The sequence below is a fragment of the Ruditapes philippinarum genome, unplaced genomic scaffold (genome assembly GCF_026571515.1).
Source record: "Ruditapes philippinarum isolate M1 unplaced genomic scaffold, ASM2657151v2 ctg4264_1_1_1_1, whole genome shotgun sequence".
NCBI classification, from domain to species: Eukaryota; Metazoa; Mollusca; class Bivalvia; order Venerida; family Veneridae; genus Ruditapes; species Ruditapes philippinarum.
The window spans coordinates 21,273-41,602 of record NW_026855253.1 but is presented as its reverse complement, the minus strand read 5'-3'; the positions used below and the strand labels follow the sequence as shown (position 1 = coordinate 41,602).

At 31.7% G+C, this 20,330-nt stretch overlaps 1 protein-coding gene across 1 annotated transcript in view; it reads left to right on the top strand.

Moving 5' to 3' along the window:
• LOC132742647 (uncharacterized) overlaps positions 1-20,330 on the top strand; it is a 57,383-nt gene that overhangs the window by 17,504 nt on the left and 19,549 nt on the right. The window contains exons 3-5 of the mRNA XM_060731112.1: positions 17,528-17,891; positions 18,438-18,513; positions 18,892-18,915. Of these exons, the coding sequence (XP_060587095.1) occupies positions 17,528-17,891; positions 18,438-18,513; positions 18,892-18,915 (464 nt within the window). The remainder of the gene's footprint in view (positions 1-17,527; positions 17,892-18,437; positions 18,514-18,891; positions 18,916-20,330) is intronic.

Here is a 20,330-nt window from a genome sequence, read left to right as displayed (position 1 = left end):
ACTATAAAGTTTGGAATGTGTAGTATTTTTCGTTTGACTTGACCTATAAAGTTGTACGGAAAACAGTTTGAAATGACAGTCGCTGAATGCCCTCGGGCCCTTGAGACATATCTATGTAAATTAAAAGATTCAAGCTTTGATAGTGTGTGGCCTGCACAACTGTTGGTGAATCATGGTTTATAAATAAAACAAACTTTTAAGATGTTTATGATAGTAGTACATAATGTACATTGTATGTAAATTTAATGTGGTCCACTTTGTATGATGGGTTACCGCCCCTTAATCTTTGAGATGATTTTGATAAGTATGCAGAGATCTTCCTCAAAATCCACTAGAAAAGTCTTTTATTTAAAAGAAAAAAGTTTTGTAAGATGAGAAAAAACAGAAATCATGTCAAAGCAATGTGTCTCATGGCCAGCCATATATAATGTACACATCAAAGTGACTACATACTTTATCTATATATTTGATCACATGATTTTTGGGGAGAAACACTGCAGGAAAGTGGTCTTAGGGGATGCATTCAAATTGACAGATCAAATAGGAAAAAGTCCCCAACCAGCCAATAGTGCCTGTGTCATTTCTAAGTAATTACTTACATGTATATGTTTTGGAGTTGTTTCATCTGGGCTGTGTTTTTTGTTGTCGTTTTTTAGGGGGAGGTGGGGGAGGTTGGTAATTTCTGTTCTTTGTATTGTCATTTAACTTTAATGCCTTTACTTTTATTGTAATGAAATATATATACTGCTGAGTAAGTAATTAAGTACTTCAATATTGGTTTGTCAAACTTAAGCCAAATAGCCTGTTTCAGTTTTTGAAGCCTTTGTCTAACATTATTATGTGCCGGTGTTCAGAGAACACAACACTTTCTTTCATAGTTTTTACAGTCTAATCACACATAGAAGAATTGAGAAGTTTAAGATACCCAGTGATTCAGTGACACTAGACAGTACATCAATGAAGACAGATAAAATTGGGTTTGAATTAAAATTTTATAATTTAATATACATTGTACACTAACAAAGTTTGCACTCTTGCCCTATGCTACGACCGGATGTAAACAAAACGTTCGCACAGGGCATGCGCGGTGGTTAAATCCCACCCATTTTATTCGATTAAATTCTAGAACAGCCTCTACTTTCGGTTTCAATTTTGCTGACAAGGAACAGTTTGAGTCAACGTAAGTGTTAATTTTAATTGCTATGTCCAAAACTTTGCACTATACGGCGTAATTTTCATACATATCTGGTATTATCATCGTCATGGTAGTTTTTATTCCAGTCGGTCAAAATGACGGTACACATTTACATGTGAACAAACGGATTTAACTTCTCAGACAATTTAAATAAGAAATGGACACACGGTAAACTCTGTTGCAACGTAAAGTATATTCATAAACCTGTTTGAGAAAAATTGTCTCCGTGTTCAAATAAATTTCAAAAAACGGGAAAAAAGCAGTCTTTTACCGATACCCTGCAACAGAACCTTATTATTCTGACGAATTAAATTGACTTTATAACGCTCGTATACAATTATTTATTGATCGATTTTCATTATATTTATTTTGTAATACCTATCATTCAATATGCAATCAAACAAAACCAAGTTTTCCTACATTCAAGGAAATTGTAAGTAAGGACGAGCTTTCAAATCGAACAGGTAGCAATTTCCAACACGCTTACCGAAACTCCAACATGGCGGCTCAACTTGGCTCATTTGCATAATTTATTCATAAACGCAGGAGCATAGAACTTTGTTAGTGTTGTAAAAGGGAGAGAACACTTAATTTCTTAATTACTTTTATGAATTGCCTTCGCTTTATGGTCAAAATTGTGTCCATATTGTTGTCTATGTTACAGTAAATCATAAACTACTTGCTTGTTTTTTTAAATGACATGCCTGTGCCACCAGTAAAGTGGCTGCCATTTTAGTCAGCTCATTCATGTATGACAAGGCTCTAAAGAGCGTTGTGATATTGACATTTTCATATTAAAATCAGGACATTAGTTCAGTATTAACCCCTATCTGGCTAAATAGCTTAAATTGACTTGTCCATCTTTCAGTCTGGACAAAACCATTCATCATTTGTAGGGAAATTTTCAAAATTCTTTCCTACAGTGAAATTTGAATTTTTCCACCTTAAAGTTCGTAAATCTGGCCTTCTACTGAACTGTGGATTTATTTCTTTACATGATGTTCTGACCCGTTAGTCACATTGTTGGCAAGAAAAACATAACGTTTAACATGTTTTTTTCCTTGTTTTACAAGTGTTTACATACTTTCTTTACACATAGTCAAAGGGGGAAAAATGTCAGTGCTCAAGTCCTCTTTCACCGTGCAATCATTTGAGCCGTGTCACGACAAAACCAATATAGTGCGTTTGCAACCAGCATGGATCCAGACCAACCTGCGCATTCGCGCAGTCTGATCAGGATCCATGCTGTTCGCTATCGGTTTCTCTACTTATTATAGGGTTGGTAAGCGAACAGCATGGATCCTGATCAGACTGCGCAGATGCGCAGGCTGGTCTGGATCCATGCTGGTCGCAAACGCATTACGTTGGTTTTGTCGTGAAGTGGCTCAATTTTTATTTTTCAATTCTCATGAATTTTTCATGTTTTTATCCAGAACCTAGAATATCTTTCTTTGTCTTAAAATTGAAAACAATATAGTTGTCAGAAGCATTCATTTTATGTTTTTTTTTAAAAAGCTTAGTGACTGAGCATCACTGTGTTCTCTCTCAATTTTTAAGGCGGTGGGGGGGGGGGGGGGAAACTTGTCGAGCAAGTTTTAGCCTGAACAAAAAATGAATAAATTGACATGATATGAAATAAAGGAAAAGGGAAACTTTGAAGTGCTGAATATGAAAAGAAAAGGTTGTCATATTAGAATTATTTCATATTGGATTTTATTAGAGTATACTATTATTATGCTATATGGTCTCGCCTTGTGGCTGAGGGGTTGCCTTTAAGGGTTGAGGCATCAGAATTGCAGCCACCGTTTATCCCTGCATGATCGTAAGTGGCAGCTAAATAATTCAAATTACTGGAGTAAGTAACAGTCTATGTATTGGTGGGAGTAAAACCAAACAAGCTATATTGATATTATTATTGATATGAAGATGCTAAATGCCATGTAATTAATTCAAATACCATAACAACAATTTGAAAATGTATTCAATTACACATTACTTTTAATTACTTGAAAAAAAAATGTAATTAATTACAATTAAATTTCTATTTACCTCATTTAGTAAATGGGCATACCTTATGATTGACATATATATCTATACTAACACATTTTATGATTGTTTTATTTTTTAATTTGATCATAAGATTGACATGATAAGGAGAATTGTTTGACATGTCCAGATGGTTTAATATTCTTGTTTTCATTATCTGGTGATTTTTCTGTCTGTCTGATAATGATAAATATCCATGCCAATTATTTAATTATTCTGAGAGGAAAAATGGATGAAATTTATCTTATCTGTATTAAATTATGGGAGATAAGAATATGCAATTCCTTATAATTACGATTTCCGTCATAAAAAACGTTCAGTTTGACATTTACTATGAGATAGTGTAATATTTATTTTCATGAGGAATTGCAAAAAAGCATTTCTAAAAAATAAATATATATATATATATATATATATATATATATATTACAAAAGTGTTTTTAAATCATTTATATTTTTTGTGTATTAGGAGAAACAATTGAACAGAAAAACAAGAAATTAATTCATTTCTGAATCATAAAAACTTTTAATTTTGCAGATAATTAACATTATTACATTTAAACAAACCATAATATTGCAACATCTTTTGACATTTTACAAATTAACCTTTTTTCCCCCCATAAATCATGAATATTTCAACAGTACATTAGCACTTGACTTGTGAAATATTGAAGTTAAATGTCTCCGATCAAATATCAGAAATTTTGTTTACTTTACGACATTTTCTGCATTCCCAATTATCATCTCCGTCTTGTACCCAAGGTGTCACCCACCCGAGCGACCACCATCCATCATTATTATAACCTATTATTGAAATGGACCTCCGATTTTACAAACATTGTTGTTAAAAGTTCGTCAAAAAGTAATTACGGTTTCGTTTACATTGTGAAAGCAGCTGTTCATTTTAGTTGTGCCTGAGGGTCGCGAGCTGTTGGTCATCTACCTGACAGTCATTTGCTTAGGTGTGACCACTAACTGTGCTGACACTTCATTATAAATTTTGACAAGAATCAACTTCTGTTTTAAATTTACTACCAGTAAACTTGACATTGTCCAGAGAGAGAAAAACTTGCGTAAATGTAAATAAATAGTGTAAAGTGAGGGAATGGATTTTAATAATAAAAAAATTTGGAATAAAGTGATTGGATATATATTAATTTTATTTCGTTCATGTAGCAAATTGCAAAATCAGCAATTTGCATATTTTTTACTGTATTTTGTAAGATTATACATTTGTATCAATAATTTCTATACATTTCAAAGTTTGGGGTATATCTTTTAATATTATTATGATATGAAATGTACAGTTTTCGTGGTGAAATGGTAATTGTATCATAAAAAATGTCTGTTTCCTAGTTGTTTTTAGTTTCTTTTGACTTAAATTCTATTGGTTCTTTGAAGTTTCTTTGAGCTTCTGTTGGATTCCTGCAACTGTGTTTAATTGACTCTCTCTGTGTTAACCTTAAACAAAAACGCACAACATATAAGTTGGAATTGACATTGACGTCAAATAGTGCCGGTAAGAATTTGTAACACACATTATGGCGTAACAATTATGTGTGTAGCTGTCTTTCAAGCACAAGGCTCTTTATTTTTGACTGAAAATTTGTTATCATTCTGATCATCATTTCTTGCATTAATATTTTATGGACAGGCAGGATAAATCCATTATGTTCTAATTCGGCATGTAACTATTTAGAACTAGCAGCAATCATAGTGATATAGTTAAGGCTACTTTTTCAAACCTGAACAGCTGAGAATGGAAATTAGATAGTAAATAGTGGCTATTGGTTTTAACTTCGATACTCTGTTGTCATTTAAAGGGACATCAAACCTTAAGCAGCATTTATATCAGTTAAAACTTGTTTAAAGTATTAATAATGACAAATGTTATGCACAACATTTATTTGAGGAGTGTGCTGTTTTTAATGTTTTGATATTTTCATAAGATACACAGTATGAATCATCGGATATTTATTTATGTTTTTATGATACTATGATATCTAAATGATGAGCATTAAAAAAATATCTTCATGAAATTATTGTCAAATTAACTGTCACCAATTTACTGTTATTTAAGGTTTTTATTTAGCAATAAACTATAAAAGGGGGTAATTTTCATTACCAATTGGTACTAGATCTTGTGTTGATAGTCGGGAATGCTGACTTACGTAGTACCTGGAAAACATTTAATTGTATTATAAGTGTATCTAATATCATTTGTACGTCACGGTGGATGAAAATTTCATATCTTTTGATTGGCTCATCTTTGTCAATTACTCATAACTAGTATTTTTTGCAGATTTCTTTGCATCTCAATTGCAGATGCTATCAATTTATTCCCAAAATATACAAAATATATCATAATGTTTTCCGTTTTATATCATTTTAAGTGCAAGTTTTATTTACACCTGCAAATGATAAATTTAATATTCATTGATAATTTTCCCCATTGAGGTTGTAAATCGTTTATGTAATAACTTGATTTTTTGCCGATATAATGTTCTTCCTATGATAAATTAGGTAAAAAAAAACCCTCCTCATATTAAAGTAAATTGTGAATATAATGTGTATTATATATTATAATTGTATCCTTGTTGTCCTTTACTCTAAAATCAGTTCTGACAATGCAATATGCAAAACTATTAGCAAAATCAGTGTCTTATCTTTAATTTTGCAATATTTCTTCAAAATTATCAAAAAACTATTTAATTGTTGCCTTTATGTAAGTCCGGTGATTTTCTGAAACTTCTTAGGAAACAAAAATTGGTTAAATGATCAGGCTTTTTAAATATGTTCACCTTGTCTCCTTATTATTTAGGACTTGTTTAAGGAAGCATGCCTCTAACTATTTCCTGCCACATATTTAAAAGATCTGCCGATTTCTGATATGACTGTAAAATACCGAAACTGAAACTCCTGACGAACAAAGAAAAAATAAAACAACTATTTTTGGTGGTATTAATATCTTCACCTTGACTCTTGTTCAGTGCTTTTTCGTTCATGACTGAAAGCATCCGATTGTGATCGGTAATAGATTAATGTAGTCGCATTTTAAGCGCAAGCGTTTCTAATGTTGAATCTTTTTTGTGTGTCTCAAAAAATGAGGTAATTTTCTTGTGGTACAATAATATTATACATTGTACATTGATTTTGTCATAAGTGCGGCATTATCTTGCGTCTCTTTTTGGTGAAATTATACCTTCTGTGTCTATGATTTTCTTGTAGGGAAGGGGCTTATTGTCCATAATTGGTGGCAAAAATGTACAGTACACCTCTCAGATTACATTATCGCCACTTATTCTGCTAAAAACTACGGCTGATTTGATATATGGAGGTATCCGGTTGGGCGTTACGAACTTTTATCGACAATGCATGTAATGTTTGTAGGCTCAGACCAGCTAATTTTGAACAAGCCCATTTTTCACCTGATGTAATTATAGATTACCGGGTTTAGTGAAGTCCGAATACGAGTACCCTTTAAATGGGGCATCAACGATAGATGAAGAGCGATAATTAAATTTGAAATTGATACGTTATCATAAGGTTCAGAGGTGAAAAGTTTATAGTGATTATGATGGAAGTGAACTGCCAAAAATATATTTTATTATTGTATCATTAATGTTCACTGGAGAATGAAATGATGAATTACATTCGGAGGATATAAACCAGATTCTTTATTTAAAGGTTGAAATACATTCTTGTCTTGACTTGACTATTTTAAATGAAAATATTTTCAATACAACTGTTGGCAAATGTCTCTTTGTTAAATAGAAGAAATATTATTGTATGTAAATCTCTCTTCGTTTTTCAGAAGAAATATTGTTGTATGAGAAGGAATTTTTTTGTTTCATAGCTTTACACTTATTCATGAAGACATTCTATATAAGACTTAAACATTGTGAGAAAACGTACCCCCCTACTTTCAAGTAATAAATGAGCCGCGTCACGACAAAACCAACATAATGGGTTTGCGACCAGCATAGATCCAGACCAGCCTGCGCATCCGCGCAGTCTGATCAGGATCCATGCTGTTCGCTATCAGTTTCTCTATTTGTAATAGAGTTGGTAAGCGAACAGCATGGATCCTGATCGCAAATGCAATATGTTGGTTTTGTCGTGACACGGCTCAATCTCAAACAAAAAGTACCTAAAATACTTATCTGACAGGACTGATTAACTTATTTCAATGACTCATCCTCACTGTTTGAATCTTTAAAGGTAGCTATCCAACTTCAGTCCAAATCTATATATGGACTTGACGTGTCAGTTTAGAGGTAACAGTGTTCACCATCTTAAGGGAAAATTCAAAATTAGGTGATTGACCGAAATGCGAACACTGCAGTTCATAACAAGATGGCATGGGTGTACTGGCTGATTTAAGTCTGCACTGGTTGCATACCCAGGTTATGAAGTGGAGGGTTATAGAATGTAACCATTTTTTTGTGTCACCTCTACGGAGTAGTGGCGACATATAGGGATCACTTCTCCGTCGTCTGTCTGTCTGTCTGTCCGTTCGTCCGTCACAAAACTTGTCCGGACTACTCCGCATAAACTACTGGTGCAATTTCATCCAAACTTTACAGGAATGATCAGTACCAAGTCTAGTTGTGCATATTGTCAGCATTTTCCGGTTCAATAATTTTTGTCAGAGTTATGGCCCTTTAATAATTTTTAATTTTAAAGTTTGTCCGGACTACTTCTCTTATACCACTAATGCAATTTCAATGAAACTTTACAGGATTGATCTGTAGCTCAAGTCCTTGCGCATATTGCACGGGTTTTCCGGTTGAATGATTTTTGGCCGAGTTATGGCCCTTTGATAAAAAGGTGTTTTTTTCTGTGTGTTGCCAGATACACAAAAGTTTGTCCGGACTACTCCTCATAAACTACTGGTGCAATTTCATCCAAACTTTACAGGAATGATCAGTATCAAGTCTAGTTGTGCATATTGTCAGCATTTTCAGGTTCAATGATTTTTGTCAGAGTTATGGCCCTTTAATAATTTTTATTTTTAAAGTTTGTCCCGACTACTTCTCTTATACCACTAATGCAATTTCAATGAAACTTTACAGGATTGATCTGTAGCGCAAGTCCTTGTGCATATTGCACGGGTTTTCTGGTTGAATGATTTTTGGTCGAGTTATGGCCCTTTGATATAAAGGTGTTTTTTTCTGTGTGTTGCCAGATACGCAAAAGCTTGTCCGGACTACTCCTCATAAACTACTGGTGCAATTTTATCCAAACTTTACAGGAATGATCAGTACCAAGTCTAGTTGTGCACTGTCCGTCTGTCTGTCCGTCTGTCACAAAATTTGTCCCAACATGAAATTGGCCATCATGAGGCGACACATGTGATTACTGATCGCTCTTGTATATGATTTCAATGTGATACTGAAGTAGCAAAACCAAACCAGAAATAATAGAAAAAATAAAATACAAAAATAAAGAAGCTGTTGACAGAACAATCTGAATCTAAATATATACAAAGTGGATGAAATCCAACATTTATAATATGCATCTTAAACATTTACAGTACGGACTGTCACTGCATTTATTGTATTGATCATATATTAACATAGAAATGAGATCTTGTCAACCCCCCAGTGTTTTTTTTTCACACAAACTTGATGTGATTTTAGATTAGGAATATGTATGTAACATGGCTGTTGGCTATCATGTCTAATTTGGTATTTGAAGTGTTTGTGACATGCTGTGACATTGACCTGACTTTACCGTTAGTTCAGAGAATGTGTATCGAAGTTCAAAGTAATGTAAGACACAAGGGGACCACAAATGTTAGGGATTGGAGGTGGATCTGGACTAGTAATCTAGAGGTAGCAGGTTTCAACCCCTGCTTCACCTTAATAATAATAAAGCAAATGACTTAAAAAACCGAGGTCTGTTCTTCACTGGGCTTTTAATGTGTGAACTAGTGTCAACTGTGGAAGTGGGTCAAGGTTGTGTCAATACACTTGCTGTGAAATATCAAGTAACTGTTCATGGGTGTTGTAGATGTTAGCAACAGAAATAAGCAAAAAATGTTTTTGATGTTTGTTTGATATATTTTATAAGTGTTAAAGTGTATCTCTGAAATATATTTGATATTTTCAAATTTTTGTTCAAAAGAAATGTATATTAACGGAAATTCACATTAAATTTCCTCTTACAAAAAAAGCCACATAATATTGTTTTTATATTGAACATACAAATCTGTATCTCTAACAGAAGAAATTTTGTATCTTTTGCTTTGTTTTGTTAAAGGATATTATGAAATATTGCAGAAATTGAAAACATTTGATAAAAGAAAAAAACTTCTTCCTTAAATTGCCTATTACAGGATATTGTTCACACATGTTGGTAAATTTTTGTGGTTGCTGCAAAAACAAAATGATTTATATCAAAGCTTTAATGGCTTTTTTAATTGCCATGTAACAAGTAATAAAGTGCATGAATTTGTCAATCTGCCTGCAAAAATGTCCTTAAGAATTTACTTAACCTCTTATCCAATGTTTTAAGGAGTATAGAATTACCTTAAAAAGTAATAAATACAGCAAAACCTGTTTGCGGTGGATACTTATGATATACTTAGAAATACACTTTATTTTCAAGGGAGCTTACTCTTGCCATGTATGCTACCTTATAATTATGTCCCTTTCCTATTTAAATTCTCAAGGTGCTTATGACCATTGGACAAAAAAAATCAAGCCAAAAAATAACAAAATGAAAAATAAGTTTCAAGATTGTGGTGTTCATCAGAGTTTTACTGTACACTCAGCTTTGCGACTGTCAGGCTAGCATGCACATCAAAAGCAGTGGTAAATTGGTCACACTCACTACAAATCCAAGCGTCACAAGTATGATCCCCAGCTTCTCTAATTTTAATTACTATCAAGTCTTTCAGACTAAAACCAAGGTTCTGTGTAATGGTACTTGACCGCTTGCACATAATTTCTCTATGAATGGAGTAATTTCTGTATCTGTTTGAGGAGAGCTATTCAGTACTTACCAGGTTGTTGATTTCTGCATCAGCATTACACTTTGTTTGTTTTTTTTTGCATTCAAATTGGTATCTCCAAAATTACAGAAAGGAAATGGGTTGAAACGTGAAAGCATGATAGTAGGTCACTTTCCAGGGGCGATAACTCTTATATGGATTTTGACAGAATTATAACCCTTTTTGAACTTAAATTTTTTTACAATAACCGACCTATTGTTTTACTATTAGTCGAGCATGCTTTCCTTTCTAGAGCTCATTAGCTTTAGAAACCCCTTCAAATTGCAATGGACATTTCCAAATTCAAAAGCAGGACAAGTCCAATATTTTCATTTAGTGATGTTTTAAGATAAAACATTATGAATACCAATATAGAAAATTTCAAGTTTATGAGGACTATTTTACACACCTGACTTTCTCAAGTTACAGACACAGTATTGATTAATACTTATCAGGTTTGTTTGGTTTAGAAATATTGTTTTAAGGGTGTGGTCACAAGAAGCATGAGATTCTTGCTTTTTTTGCATGACCAATTTAGATTCTGACTCATGTACTGTAAGTATGTTTTTGAGTAAGTGGATTATAAGAATATTGGAATACTGGTGTAGTAATTAGTAGATTGTTTTAGTTGGATTTTATTTTATATGCATCATGAAAGTCACCATATCTACTAAATGTTTGATTTTGTGAGGAAAAGAGGATATTTGGTTTTGGTTTATGTCATTGTTATAATACCGTAGTCACATTTATATAATTTATTCATGCAAGAATATAATTAAAGTGGATTAAAATCAAAAATCCGAACATCTGTTGCAGATAGGATATAATATTTGTAAACAAGCTCAATGCACCCAGTATTATAAATTTGGTGTGTGCATTTTCTACAGGGTTAGATTGAACTTGGGGGGTCAGAGACAGGCTTAAAATGTCTTGCCTCATTGCTGTGGGTTAGAATCTGACCAAAGACTTCGGATCCTTTCATGAGAGGAAAGCAAACCAACTTACTTAATATGTAACAGTGTGTAAGGCTGGTGGTTTACTTATAATTGCACTTGATGGTGTGAAATATTGCTAACATCTAAGGACATCTCAGGAAAATGTTTAATGTTTATTGTTTGTGTCCTTCTTTTTCTTTGAAGTCAAGAACATGCGTGTAATATTCCCTTCAATTTTATGATGGCAAATTTCATTGGCTGTTTTTCATTATAACATCATGTTTTAAAGCATGTTTGGTACATGAATATTTTAAGAATAACATTCTTGTTCTAGTGAAGATATGCTCAAGGGTGTATGTTTTCTTGTAGATTATGAGAACAGTTAAAAGTTCATGTTGTGACATAGAGAAATTTGTTTGTGCATGCCACCATGAGAGCTGTGCTTGAGACATTGCTTTGATGTTTCCTTGTTGTGAACTATAAAACAACATTTCTTCAACACCCTAATTCTTTGATGCATTAATTGAATTTTTGTACACCCCTCCACCATTCTTTGTAAATATATATCTTGCAACATATAGATGGGATTTGACCTTTAAGAAGGTCAGGGTTTTAAAAGGTCAAGGCTATGAGCAGTAATATTAATTTGTAAAGTTAAGTGTGTAAAAGATGTATTTTTTGTATCATTACTATAGTTTGTAAAAAGATAATGTTTTTCTTTACCTGACTATTGTGTCATGTGGACATTGACATATCAATTGAGATTATTGAATGTAGAACGAAACCCCACACATCAAAACCCCACACCTCAAAATTTTATAGAGTGGACAAAACCCCACATCTGAATTTTATAGAGTGGACAAAACCCCACATCTGAATTTTATAGAGTGGACAAAACCCCACACCTTCAATTTTATATAGTGGACATAAACCCACGGGGTTTGTCCTTCTTCCGAAATTATTGTCTATATTCAGGCAGTTATTAGTAAATTCTCAATACCTCTGTTTTTCTGACTCCATTTTTTATCCTTGGAGAATATATAGATATGTATTTCAATGAAAATTTGCACTTCAACATTTCCCAGACCTGCAGTTGGCTAAGTTGCACTCATTAAATTTTATTTATGAGTTAGGAGAGGATCAAGCTCTATAAGTTTATATATGTATGTATTAATAGTAACATTACCAGGATTCTTTCTGTGTTGTGACTTTATTAAAGTGCCAATGATATTCATCCAATTAATTGCTAACACACCTGTCAATTTTTTTATGGCTGAATCAATATGATCAGAAAAGCTACTTCACAACTTTATGGATAGCAACACAATTTCTCTCTCCTTTGGGTATTTCTATTGTATTGGCTATACAAATATTATGTTTTGTGTAAAATTACTGAATTGATGTATTAACGACATCCAGTCTAGACTTTTTCCAAATAGTAAATTGTAAAGGGACTCCTGGTTGAAATAAATATATCAACAATATAAAGTGCTATGTTATGCAATTAAGGAATGTACTTTTCTGTTTGAAGATTTGAAGATATATCATATGGCTGCAATCAAGGTCAACAACCCTGTTGGTTACCTGTTTTGCTATTAAAGCCTATATATTCCTATGTAATCATTAGGAATTTGATTTTTCCTGTACAATAAGTTTACTAATTAAATCAATTTTGAGGGAGTCAATGAAAAAAAAACAACATTTTTTGATGTGGCTTCAATCAAGGTCAACAACCCTGTTGGTTATTTTTGTATGTTTTGCTATTGCCTAATCATTACCAATTTGAGTTTTTCTATACAAATAAGTTACTATTTAATTTTGAGGGAGTTAAATGAAAAAAAAAACTTTGTTATGATGAAAGTAATATTACACTGTTTAAAAATTTCATGCCTGAGAGCTAGTGAAAAGAAAATACAAGATTCAATCAAGAGATATTTTGTCCTCATTATTCATTATTATTTTTTTCTGAAGTCAAATGATTTTTTTCTTTACGCCTGATTTAACATACTAGTGAGTTGTTTTTTATTTACGCAGAACAATCCTAAATGTAGAAATTAATACAGTCAAAGTCTTTACATTGTAAGAGGATTTTATTTCCGAGGATACTAAGTTGTGCTAAGTGAAATTATTGATTTTGACAGGATAAGAAACTGATTTGTCAGAATGTTAAGGGATAACATCGATTTGGTAAAAAAATCTTGTTGCAAGGTAGTTGTTGAGCTGAGCTTTGTTGTTTTCTCCTTTGAAAGCCATACTAAATAGTAGGTGTTCTAAGGTATTTGGGAGTAACTTTACCATCTGTTTTCTTGTCAAATACTTCAAAGGGGTTTATTTGTCTTTTGTGGCTGTTACATAGGTGATAATTTGATAAAGTGCTGTTTTCTCTATTGTTCAATACATTAAATAATTGATGTAATCTACATAAATTATCAGTGGACATTTATGATATTCTCATTAGGATGTTATAGTTTGCCTGTAGGTTAAATGCGATATGGTATTTAGATTACAAAACACAATATGAAAAAAAAAATATGTTGTGAAAAAATATGTTAGGATAGTTTAAACTTTTTAATGTTTTGTAAAATTCAACTATACTCATTGGTCATATTATTAGAGTGATTGGGTATAAAGAATATTTTAGCTAATGTTTGGAAAGGACTTCATTACATTTAAAGTTGATTTTAACACCTGCTGTGGAGTTACATGCAAGAATGAATGGAATTCGGATTCATGTGGAATACCATTACATAGATTACAATTTTATGTAAAGGATGGTATTTACCTTGTATGGTGTGAAGATTAAAATAAGACAAACAGCTTTCATTTGTATATCAGTTTAGTAATTTATAAGGTTTAAAGAGATTTACAAACTTGTGTTGTTGGTCGTAAGGGTTAATTTTAGACATTAGTTTTACTGAAAAGTTGATAAAATTCAGATTCTCTATCACAACAATGGTAGGGTGCTCCTATGGTTTCTATGTTGCAAAGTTATTTTATTTCAAGTACTGTCTAATCCAGTATCATAACACTGCTTTGAGAAGATTTGATGTGCAGATATTTGGTTGGCTTCAATTTGTGATATATGTTGATAATTGTAACAAAATCAAGTGATATTTAATATAAATCTTAACATTTGATATTTTGAAAGCATTTAATTTTATTGTGCCTGTGAACTTTGGGGAATTTTTTTTTGGACCTTCTGATTTGAGCTAAATGTTAACATTTGGTTTCTTGATTCAATGCTTTAATATATTGTTACAAAAAAATTCTAGATATGGATAGGTTATGTTTGATATTTTTGCAACATTTACTAGAATGAATTTTTTATGGCTCTATGGCTCTGAAATCTGGGGATATTTTGCCGGGAGAGGCTGTTTCATATTAGACATTGATATTTTTCTTCTTGATTCATTGCTTTAACAGTTTTAATGCTTTATAATGCTTAATAAAAAAAAAAGATAATTTATTTAGTTATTTTTATTTATTTTTTGCACAGTTTATTAAATAATTGTTAACTTGATAAGGAATATTCATTGACCTCAAGGGTTTAAGGAAAATGTCTGAATGATAATCAGATATTGATAAATTAAACCTGTCAGTCAAACATTTATTGTTTTGTATATATTAACTTCTTTATCTTATTTTTTATACAGCCTGTTTTGTTTTGAATATATTGATTGCACTTGTGATATAATAAAAGTGACAATTTGCTGTTCCAATATACAATAAAAACTGATGGTGACATATTAGACATTACAGAACAAGCTTCTGATTGACATGTTTATTGGTGTGATATAGAATTTTCCTCATAGGAAGTTTGAAATGTGGTGTGAAAAAAGATTGTCTTAATTAATAAAAAGGATTTACTGAGTGAATTAGGATATTTTGAAATAAAAATAAAAAATGAAGACAATTACTACAGGACCTCGATTTCTATATTTACCAGGAGGTAAAGGAAAATATCTGCATATATATCGTAGTAAGCAGATCCCATATAGTGAGGATTTTAAATGTAAGAATATTTTTGTTTATGTATTTTCATTGTTTGCTCATGTGTAATAATATATAATTATTGAAGTTCGTATTTCAGGAAAGAATTATAATTTGATGTTCATAAAATGTTCAAAAAAAGTAACATTAAAAAAAATTCTACAATTTTTCAAATTCATTCTAACCTGTTATTTATTTGCTCTCAATTATTGAGAAAGAATGTCTAAATTATTCATCCTAGGATAACTCTTGAATTAAATAAAAAAGAACGTCCTTAAAGCTGCATGCCTCGAGATGAGCAAAAATATTTCAAAAAAAATAAACTTTGGAAAAATGTACTAAGAGATTAAGAAAAGGAAAATATTAAAGATTCAAGTGATAATTTATATCTTGTATACAGTATGCAATTAATGACTTATTTTTGCAGTATTAATCACCATATCTCTACTGGTTACTAACACAGTAGCGGCTATTTTTGCATATTTTGACCTCTTTTTGGTAATTTACGTGGATTATAAGTGCCGATTGCAATTTGTTAATTACTTTCTTTGTTCACTTTACAATATTTTACTTTTAAAAACATTTTCAAAATTTAAAATTAGGATGAATCTGGATTGCTTTAAAATACTTTAATCAATTTGCGATTTTCTTAACATTTTATTATTAAAGAGTCAGAAACCCAAGCTAATTGTACTGTATACCAGTATTAAATGTATTGTGTATGTTATGTGTACTAAAATGGGTTCCAATAATGATTAAATGCTAATTGTTGCTAAAAGCTATCAGCAGGCAAGAAGTGTTAACATTTTTGGTCAATGGTTCTAGCCAGGTACCTGCATGTGCCTGATATATCCAAAAATTGCAAGTGGAGTCATCCCCTATGAGCCCAGTCTGGGAAGTTGCCATATTGGTCTAGCCATACCAAAGAATAACTAAACAAGGTGGCGTCTTCCAATAATTTATGCCTATTGTATTGGATAATTTTATGGAAATGAGATGTAAAATAAATGTGATAGAAAGTGCGTAAATAAAATAAGTGCAAGATTAATAGATAGCAAGAAATATCAATATTTATAAATCTTTACTTCTTGATTAAATAAATTATATTTGTTTTTTCAGTCATTTCTGTAGCATTAAATTAATTATAATTATAATGGTTTAGAACATTTATGAATGATGAATCATGTTAACCAGTAAATTTGACAAGATATTATAATTTATGTTGTATTTAAAATCTGTATCTGTTATTATAGGAAATTTATACCCTTTTAAGGAGTACGATCAATTTATTAAGTTTGTATGTGTGCATGCAATATAAAACGATAGTTTAAAATTTTACTGACATGATACATTCAAGCAATTAAAACCTCTTTATTGATAATTATGAAATTCCGAAACATTTTGTTGTCGTTCCTTTACTGAATCATCGTAAATATTAATGTTAACGAATTAAAGGCGTACAAAGTTTAAAGTAGTGCATTATGGTAGTGTATCTTCCTTAAATATCTATATCAACATTACTTCTGACTTTTGACCCGTTTACACGCTTATTCATCGATTTTGTAAAGAAGTAAACGCATGAATATCATGTTCAAACAATTAAAATTTCAAAACACTCAAGTTTTTAATCATCCGCATATTGAACACTCATCTTCCAAATATTTGTCAAGTTTTTGTAAATACAACAGATAAAATATTCAGTTACATGAAAAGTTTATCATTATTTGACAAACATTGCTGGTTGAAATTTGCATGTATTGTGATATAAACCTCAATCAAATAAGATACCAGGGAAGGAAAGTTTAAACTTTGACACAAATTGTTATTCCTCCCTATCTGGGTAAGGGATAGTTTAGTTACAATTTCATGTGAAGCATTCATTTCGGACATTAAATTATTTTAGAAATCGGCTAGTTTTTTGTTTTTGTGTTGTTTTTTGTGAACTTTAGGAATACCATTTTGAGATTTTAGCCAGTATGGATAATTTGAGGTATATATATCAATAGTTGAGGTTTTGAACATTTTAACAGTAATATAAAATCAAGAATTCATACAAAAAACTTGTATATTTTAAAGTTTGCCTCAAAACAGGTCAAGAAGGGTTTGATAACTCTCCCATTAAGACCTTAATTCCATGATTTTCATGGAGGTAAATTAAGTTGAGGTCATCATAACATACTTCAATCTACTGGAAATGCTGTGGTTAGGAACAAAGTGGAGAGGCATGTTGTTGACTTTTGATGGAAACCAAATATGAATTATTTCATTTTAGAGATCAACTCTGGTACTGATTAGATTTTGTTCGACATTTTATATTTTGAATTTAAACTTTAATCATATTTTGTATTTCTTTTCTATTTGCAGATTTTCCTTCAATGACAAGAAAAGAGTCTCCACAAAATGGTAGTCGAGACTACGTACTCAAACGTTCTGTTCATGACATTAATAGGGGGCGCCCTAAGTCGGCCATAATCGTAACGCGTAGCCAGTCCTTTAACGGCATGGCGAACCAACAAATTGTGATGGGTGGGAGACGAGAGAGCCCACAGGGAGTGGTGCTGGGCGAGTCATTCCGGCACCACAGAGCCCCTGCTGTACAACCACCGAGGGCTGTTCCAGGTAGCAGGGGTGCAGTAGGTTTCAGTTTCAAGAAATCCCCAAAGGTGCCAAAGGTTCCTCGACCCAACAGAGCTCTTTTGATGTTCCAAAGTGTTAAAAGAGGAATAAGGTATTGTTATCAATTATTTTAATTAGACAGACTTGTCCATCTTTGATTTAAACAAGCTATCCATCTTAATTAAGTAAGACAGATTATGATTCCAGCTTGTGCTTGAAGTAATGCAAGGAGAGGGTTTTTGAAGCTTGCATCTATCTTTAAAAGTTGTATAGTCACTTTGTGACTGTTACATACACAGTAACAGTGTCACTTAAAAAACCCAGCCATAAACAGTAAAGTATATACATGTATGCAGTCATCCTAATAGAGAAAAAAATATTTGTTTGTCTTTTACAAAATATGATAACAAAAAATGTTTACTATTTGAAGTTCAGAAAAAAAGAAGATTTTTTGTGCTTTAATTACTTACCATTACTTTGTTGGATAATCTTTGTTTTAATACTCTGTCATAAAATTTGATATTGAACCACCTGTATGTTTACATTATGATTCTACATCCCTCTTGTACAAAGTGAAGTGTTTAGAATACTGACCTCTTGAAATACTGACCTTTTGATTTTAAAGTCAACATTGAAGTGAATGATTTCATATTTACAGAGAATTTATTGAGGCAACAAAAGAGGACATTAATCAGTTACAGCATAGAGAGACAGACAACACATCTACAGCACAGGTTAGTGACCTTGAACTTTGACCTTTCTTTAAAAAATTATTCACCTTGACCTTCAAGCATAATCACTTATAATCTTTAAATTTTGACAAAACATTGCAATCTTTTGGTTGTTGATAGAAATTTATTGATAGAGGAAATGATCTTCATGATGAAAAACATGTCATGAAATAGAAAAATTGGAAAAAAAGGTTGATTGAGCATTTTCATTTCCTCCTATACTAATGGATGTATCTTGATTGATGATGATTATTTGTACTTAAATTAGTTTAGTCTCATGACACAGTCTGTTACTGATTTACAAGACTGTCACTGTTAAGGTCATGTTAAGTTCAGAAAACTTAAAAAACACACACTCATTAAGTTATGTTGTGTTTACAGGGTAAACTTCATGAAGCTGACAAGGTAAATTAAATGTGGTTCAGTTTATTTTTAGTTCACCTTTATGTAACACAGATTTTGTTGGGCATGAATATCACTAGATTTTAGCCAAAGGGTCATAGAATCTGAAATTGGGTACCAGTCTTATATACTTGTTTCTGATTGGTTTTGATTTTTTTACTTAGATTTAAAATCAGCCAATAGAAATTGAGTTTTTTTCTTAACAGACTGGTCCCCAGTATCTATTTGTAACTTTGGACCTTTGCAGTAGAAAATAATGTTTATTATTTTGGGGGTAGTTAAAAGAAAGTTTGTTGTTGGCGATTTCAGGGTTTTTATTTCTTTGAAACTAGCACATATATTAATAGGATTATTCATTTCACACTTTATTTGTTATCATTATTTCATGTGGGATCATACGTTGTTTCTCAGTCAATGTGTTTCTGTAGAGATTTATTTCTCATTATTTGTTTAGATTAACCTGCATGATTACATTTTGTTTTTGTTTTATGGGAACACTGAAATGTCTTAAGAGAAGTGGAAAAAAAGATATGGCGTGGGATGTCAAAATAAAAAAATCATTTATTTCAGAGTTCATTTTTTACTTCATTTTAAAGTTCATTTTGTAATTCATTTCATTTCCTTATTCCGTATATAAGATAGAAAATTAGATCCAACATGTTCATATAAGTATCCAACTCTTCCTTCCTGTCCCGAAACAAACTTTATAAATGCGGGAATTACCCATGTTACCTATAGTGGGATATAAATTATATAATGTAGTTAGGTTATGATTAGGTGACGGTAGTAGTTATTTAGATTTGGGAGAATTGAACTTAATAACTCTTCAAATTCTATGCAATTATAATGGTGGGCATGTGCCTTTTGTATAATAACAGCCAAGCCATTTCTGTGCTTGTGTGCAGCCTGGTACAGCTCTACACTGCATCTCTGCTGGATGCTTAGTTAATAGCTAACTTTAACCATTTAATTTTTGACTGTTCAATTATAGATTGAAGCAAGAGAAAATTTTGTTTTGTAGGGGGAAAACATTAATGCTATAACCTGATACTGACAGTTCGCATAAGGACTTTATACAAAATTGTTCTATTCCTTTTGTTATATTCCTCATGCCTTTACTGTTTTACTTAACGTTTGCTATGTCCATCTTGATTTTATGAAAACCATAAAAATGCAAAGATAGCATGCTATATTGTTATATAACATCATAAATTGCCAATTGCTATTTTGCCTCCATTAGCTTCAAATGGAAATTGCCGGCAAAGAGCTGAACATTATAGATATATCAGTCTGGAATGTTGAATTTTTGTTTAAAATCGATACCCATCAAGGAGATGGTATTACCCTAAGACACCACTAAACATCAGCCATCATAAATCTTGTATAAATTGCCAGATTTAAAACCAATTATTTGTTTT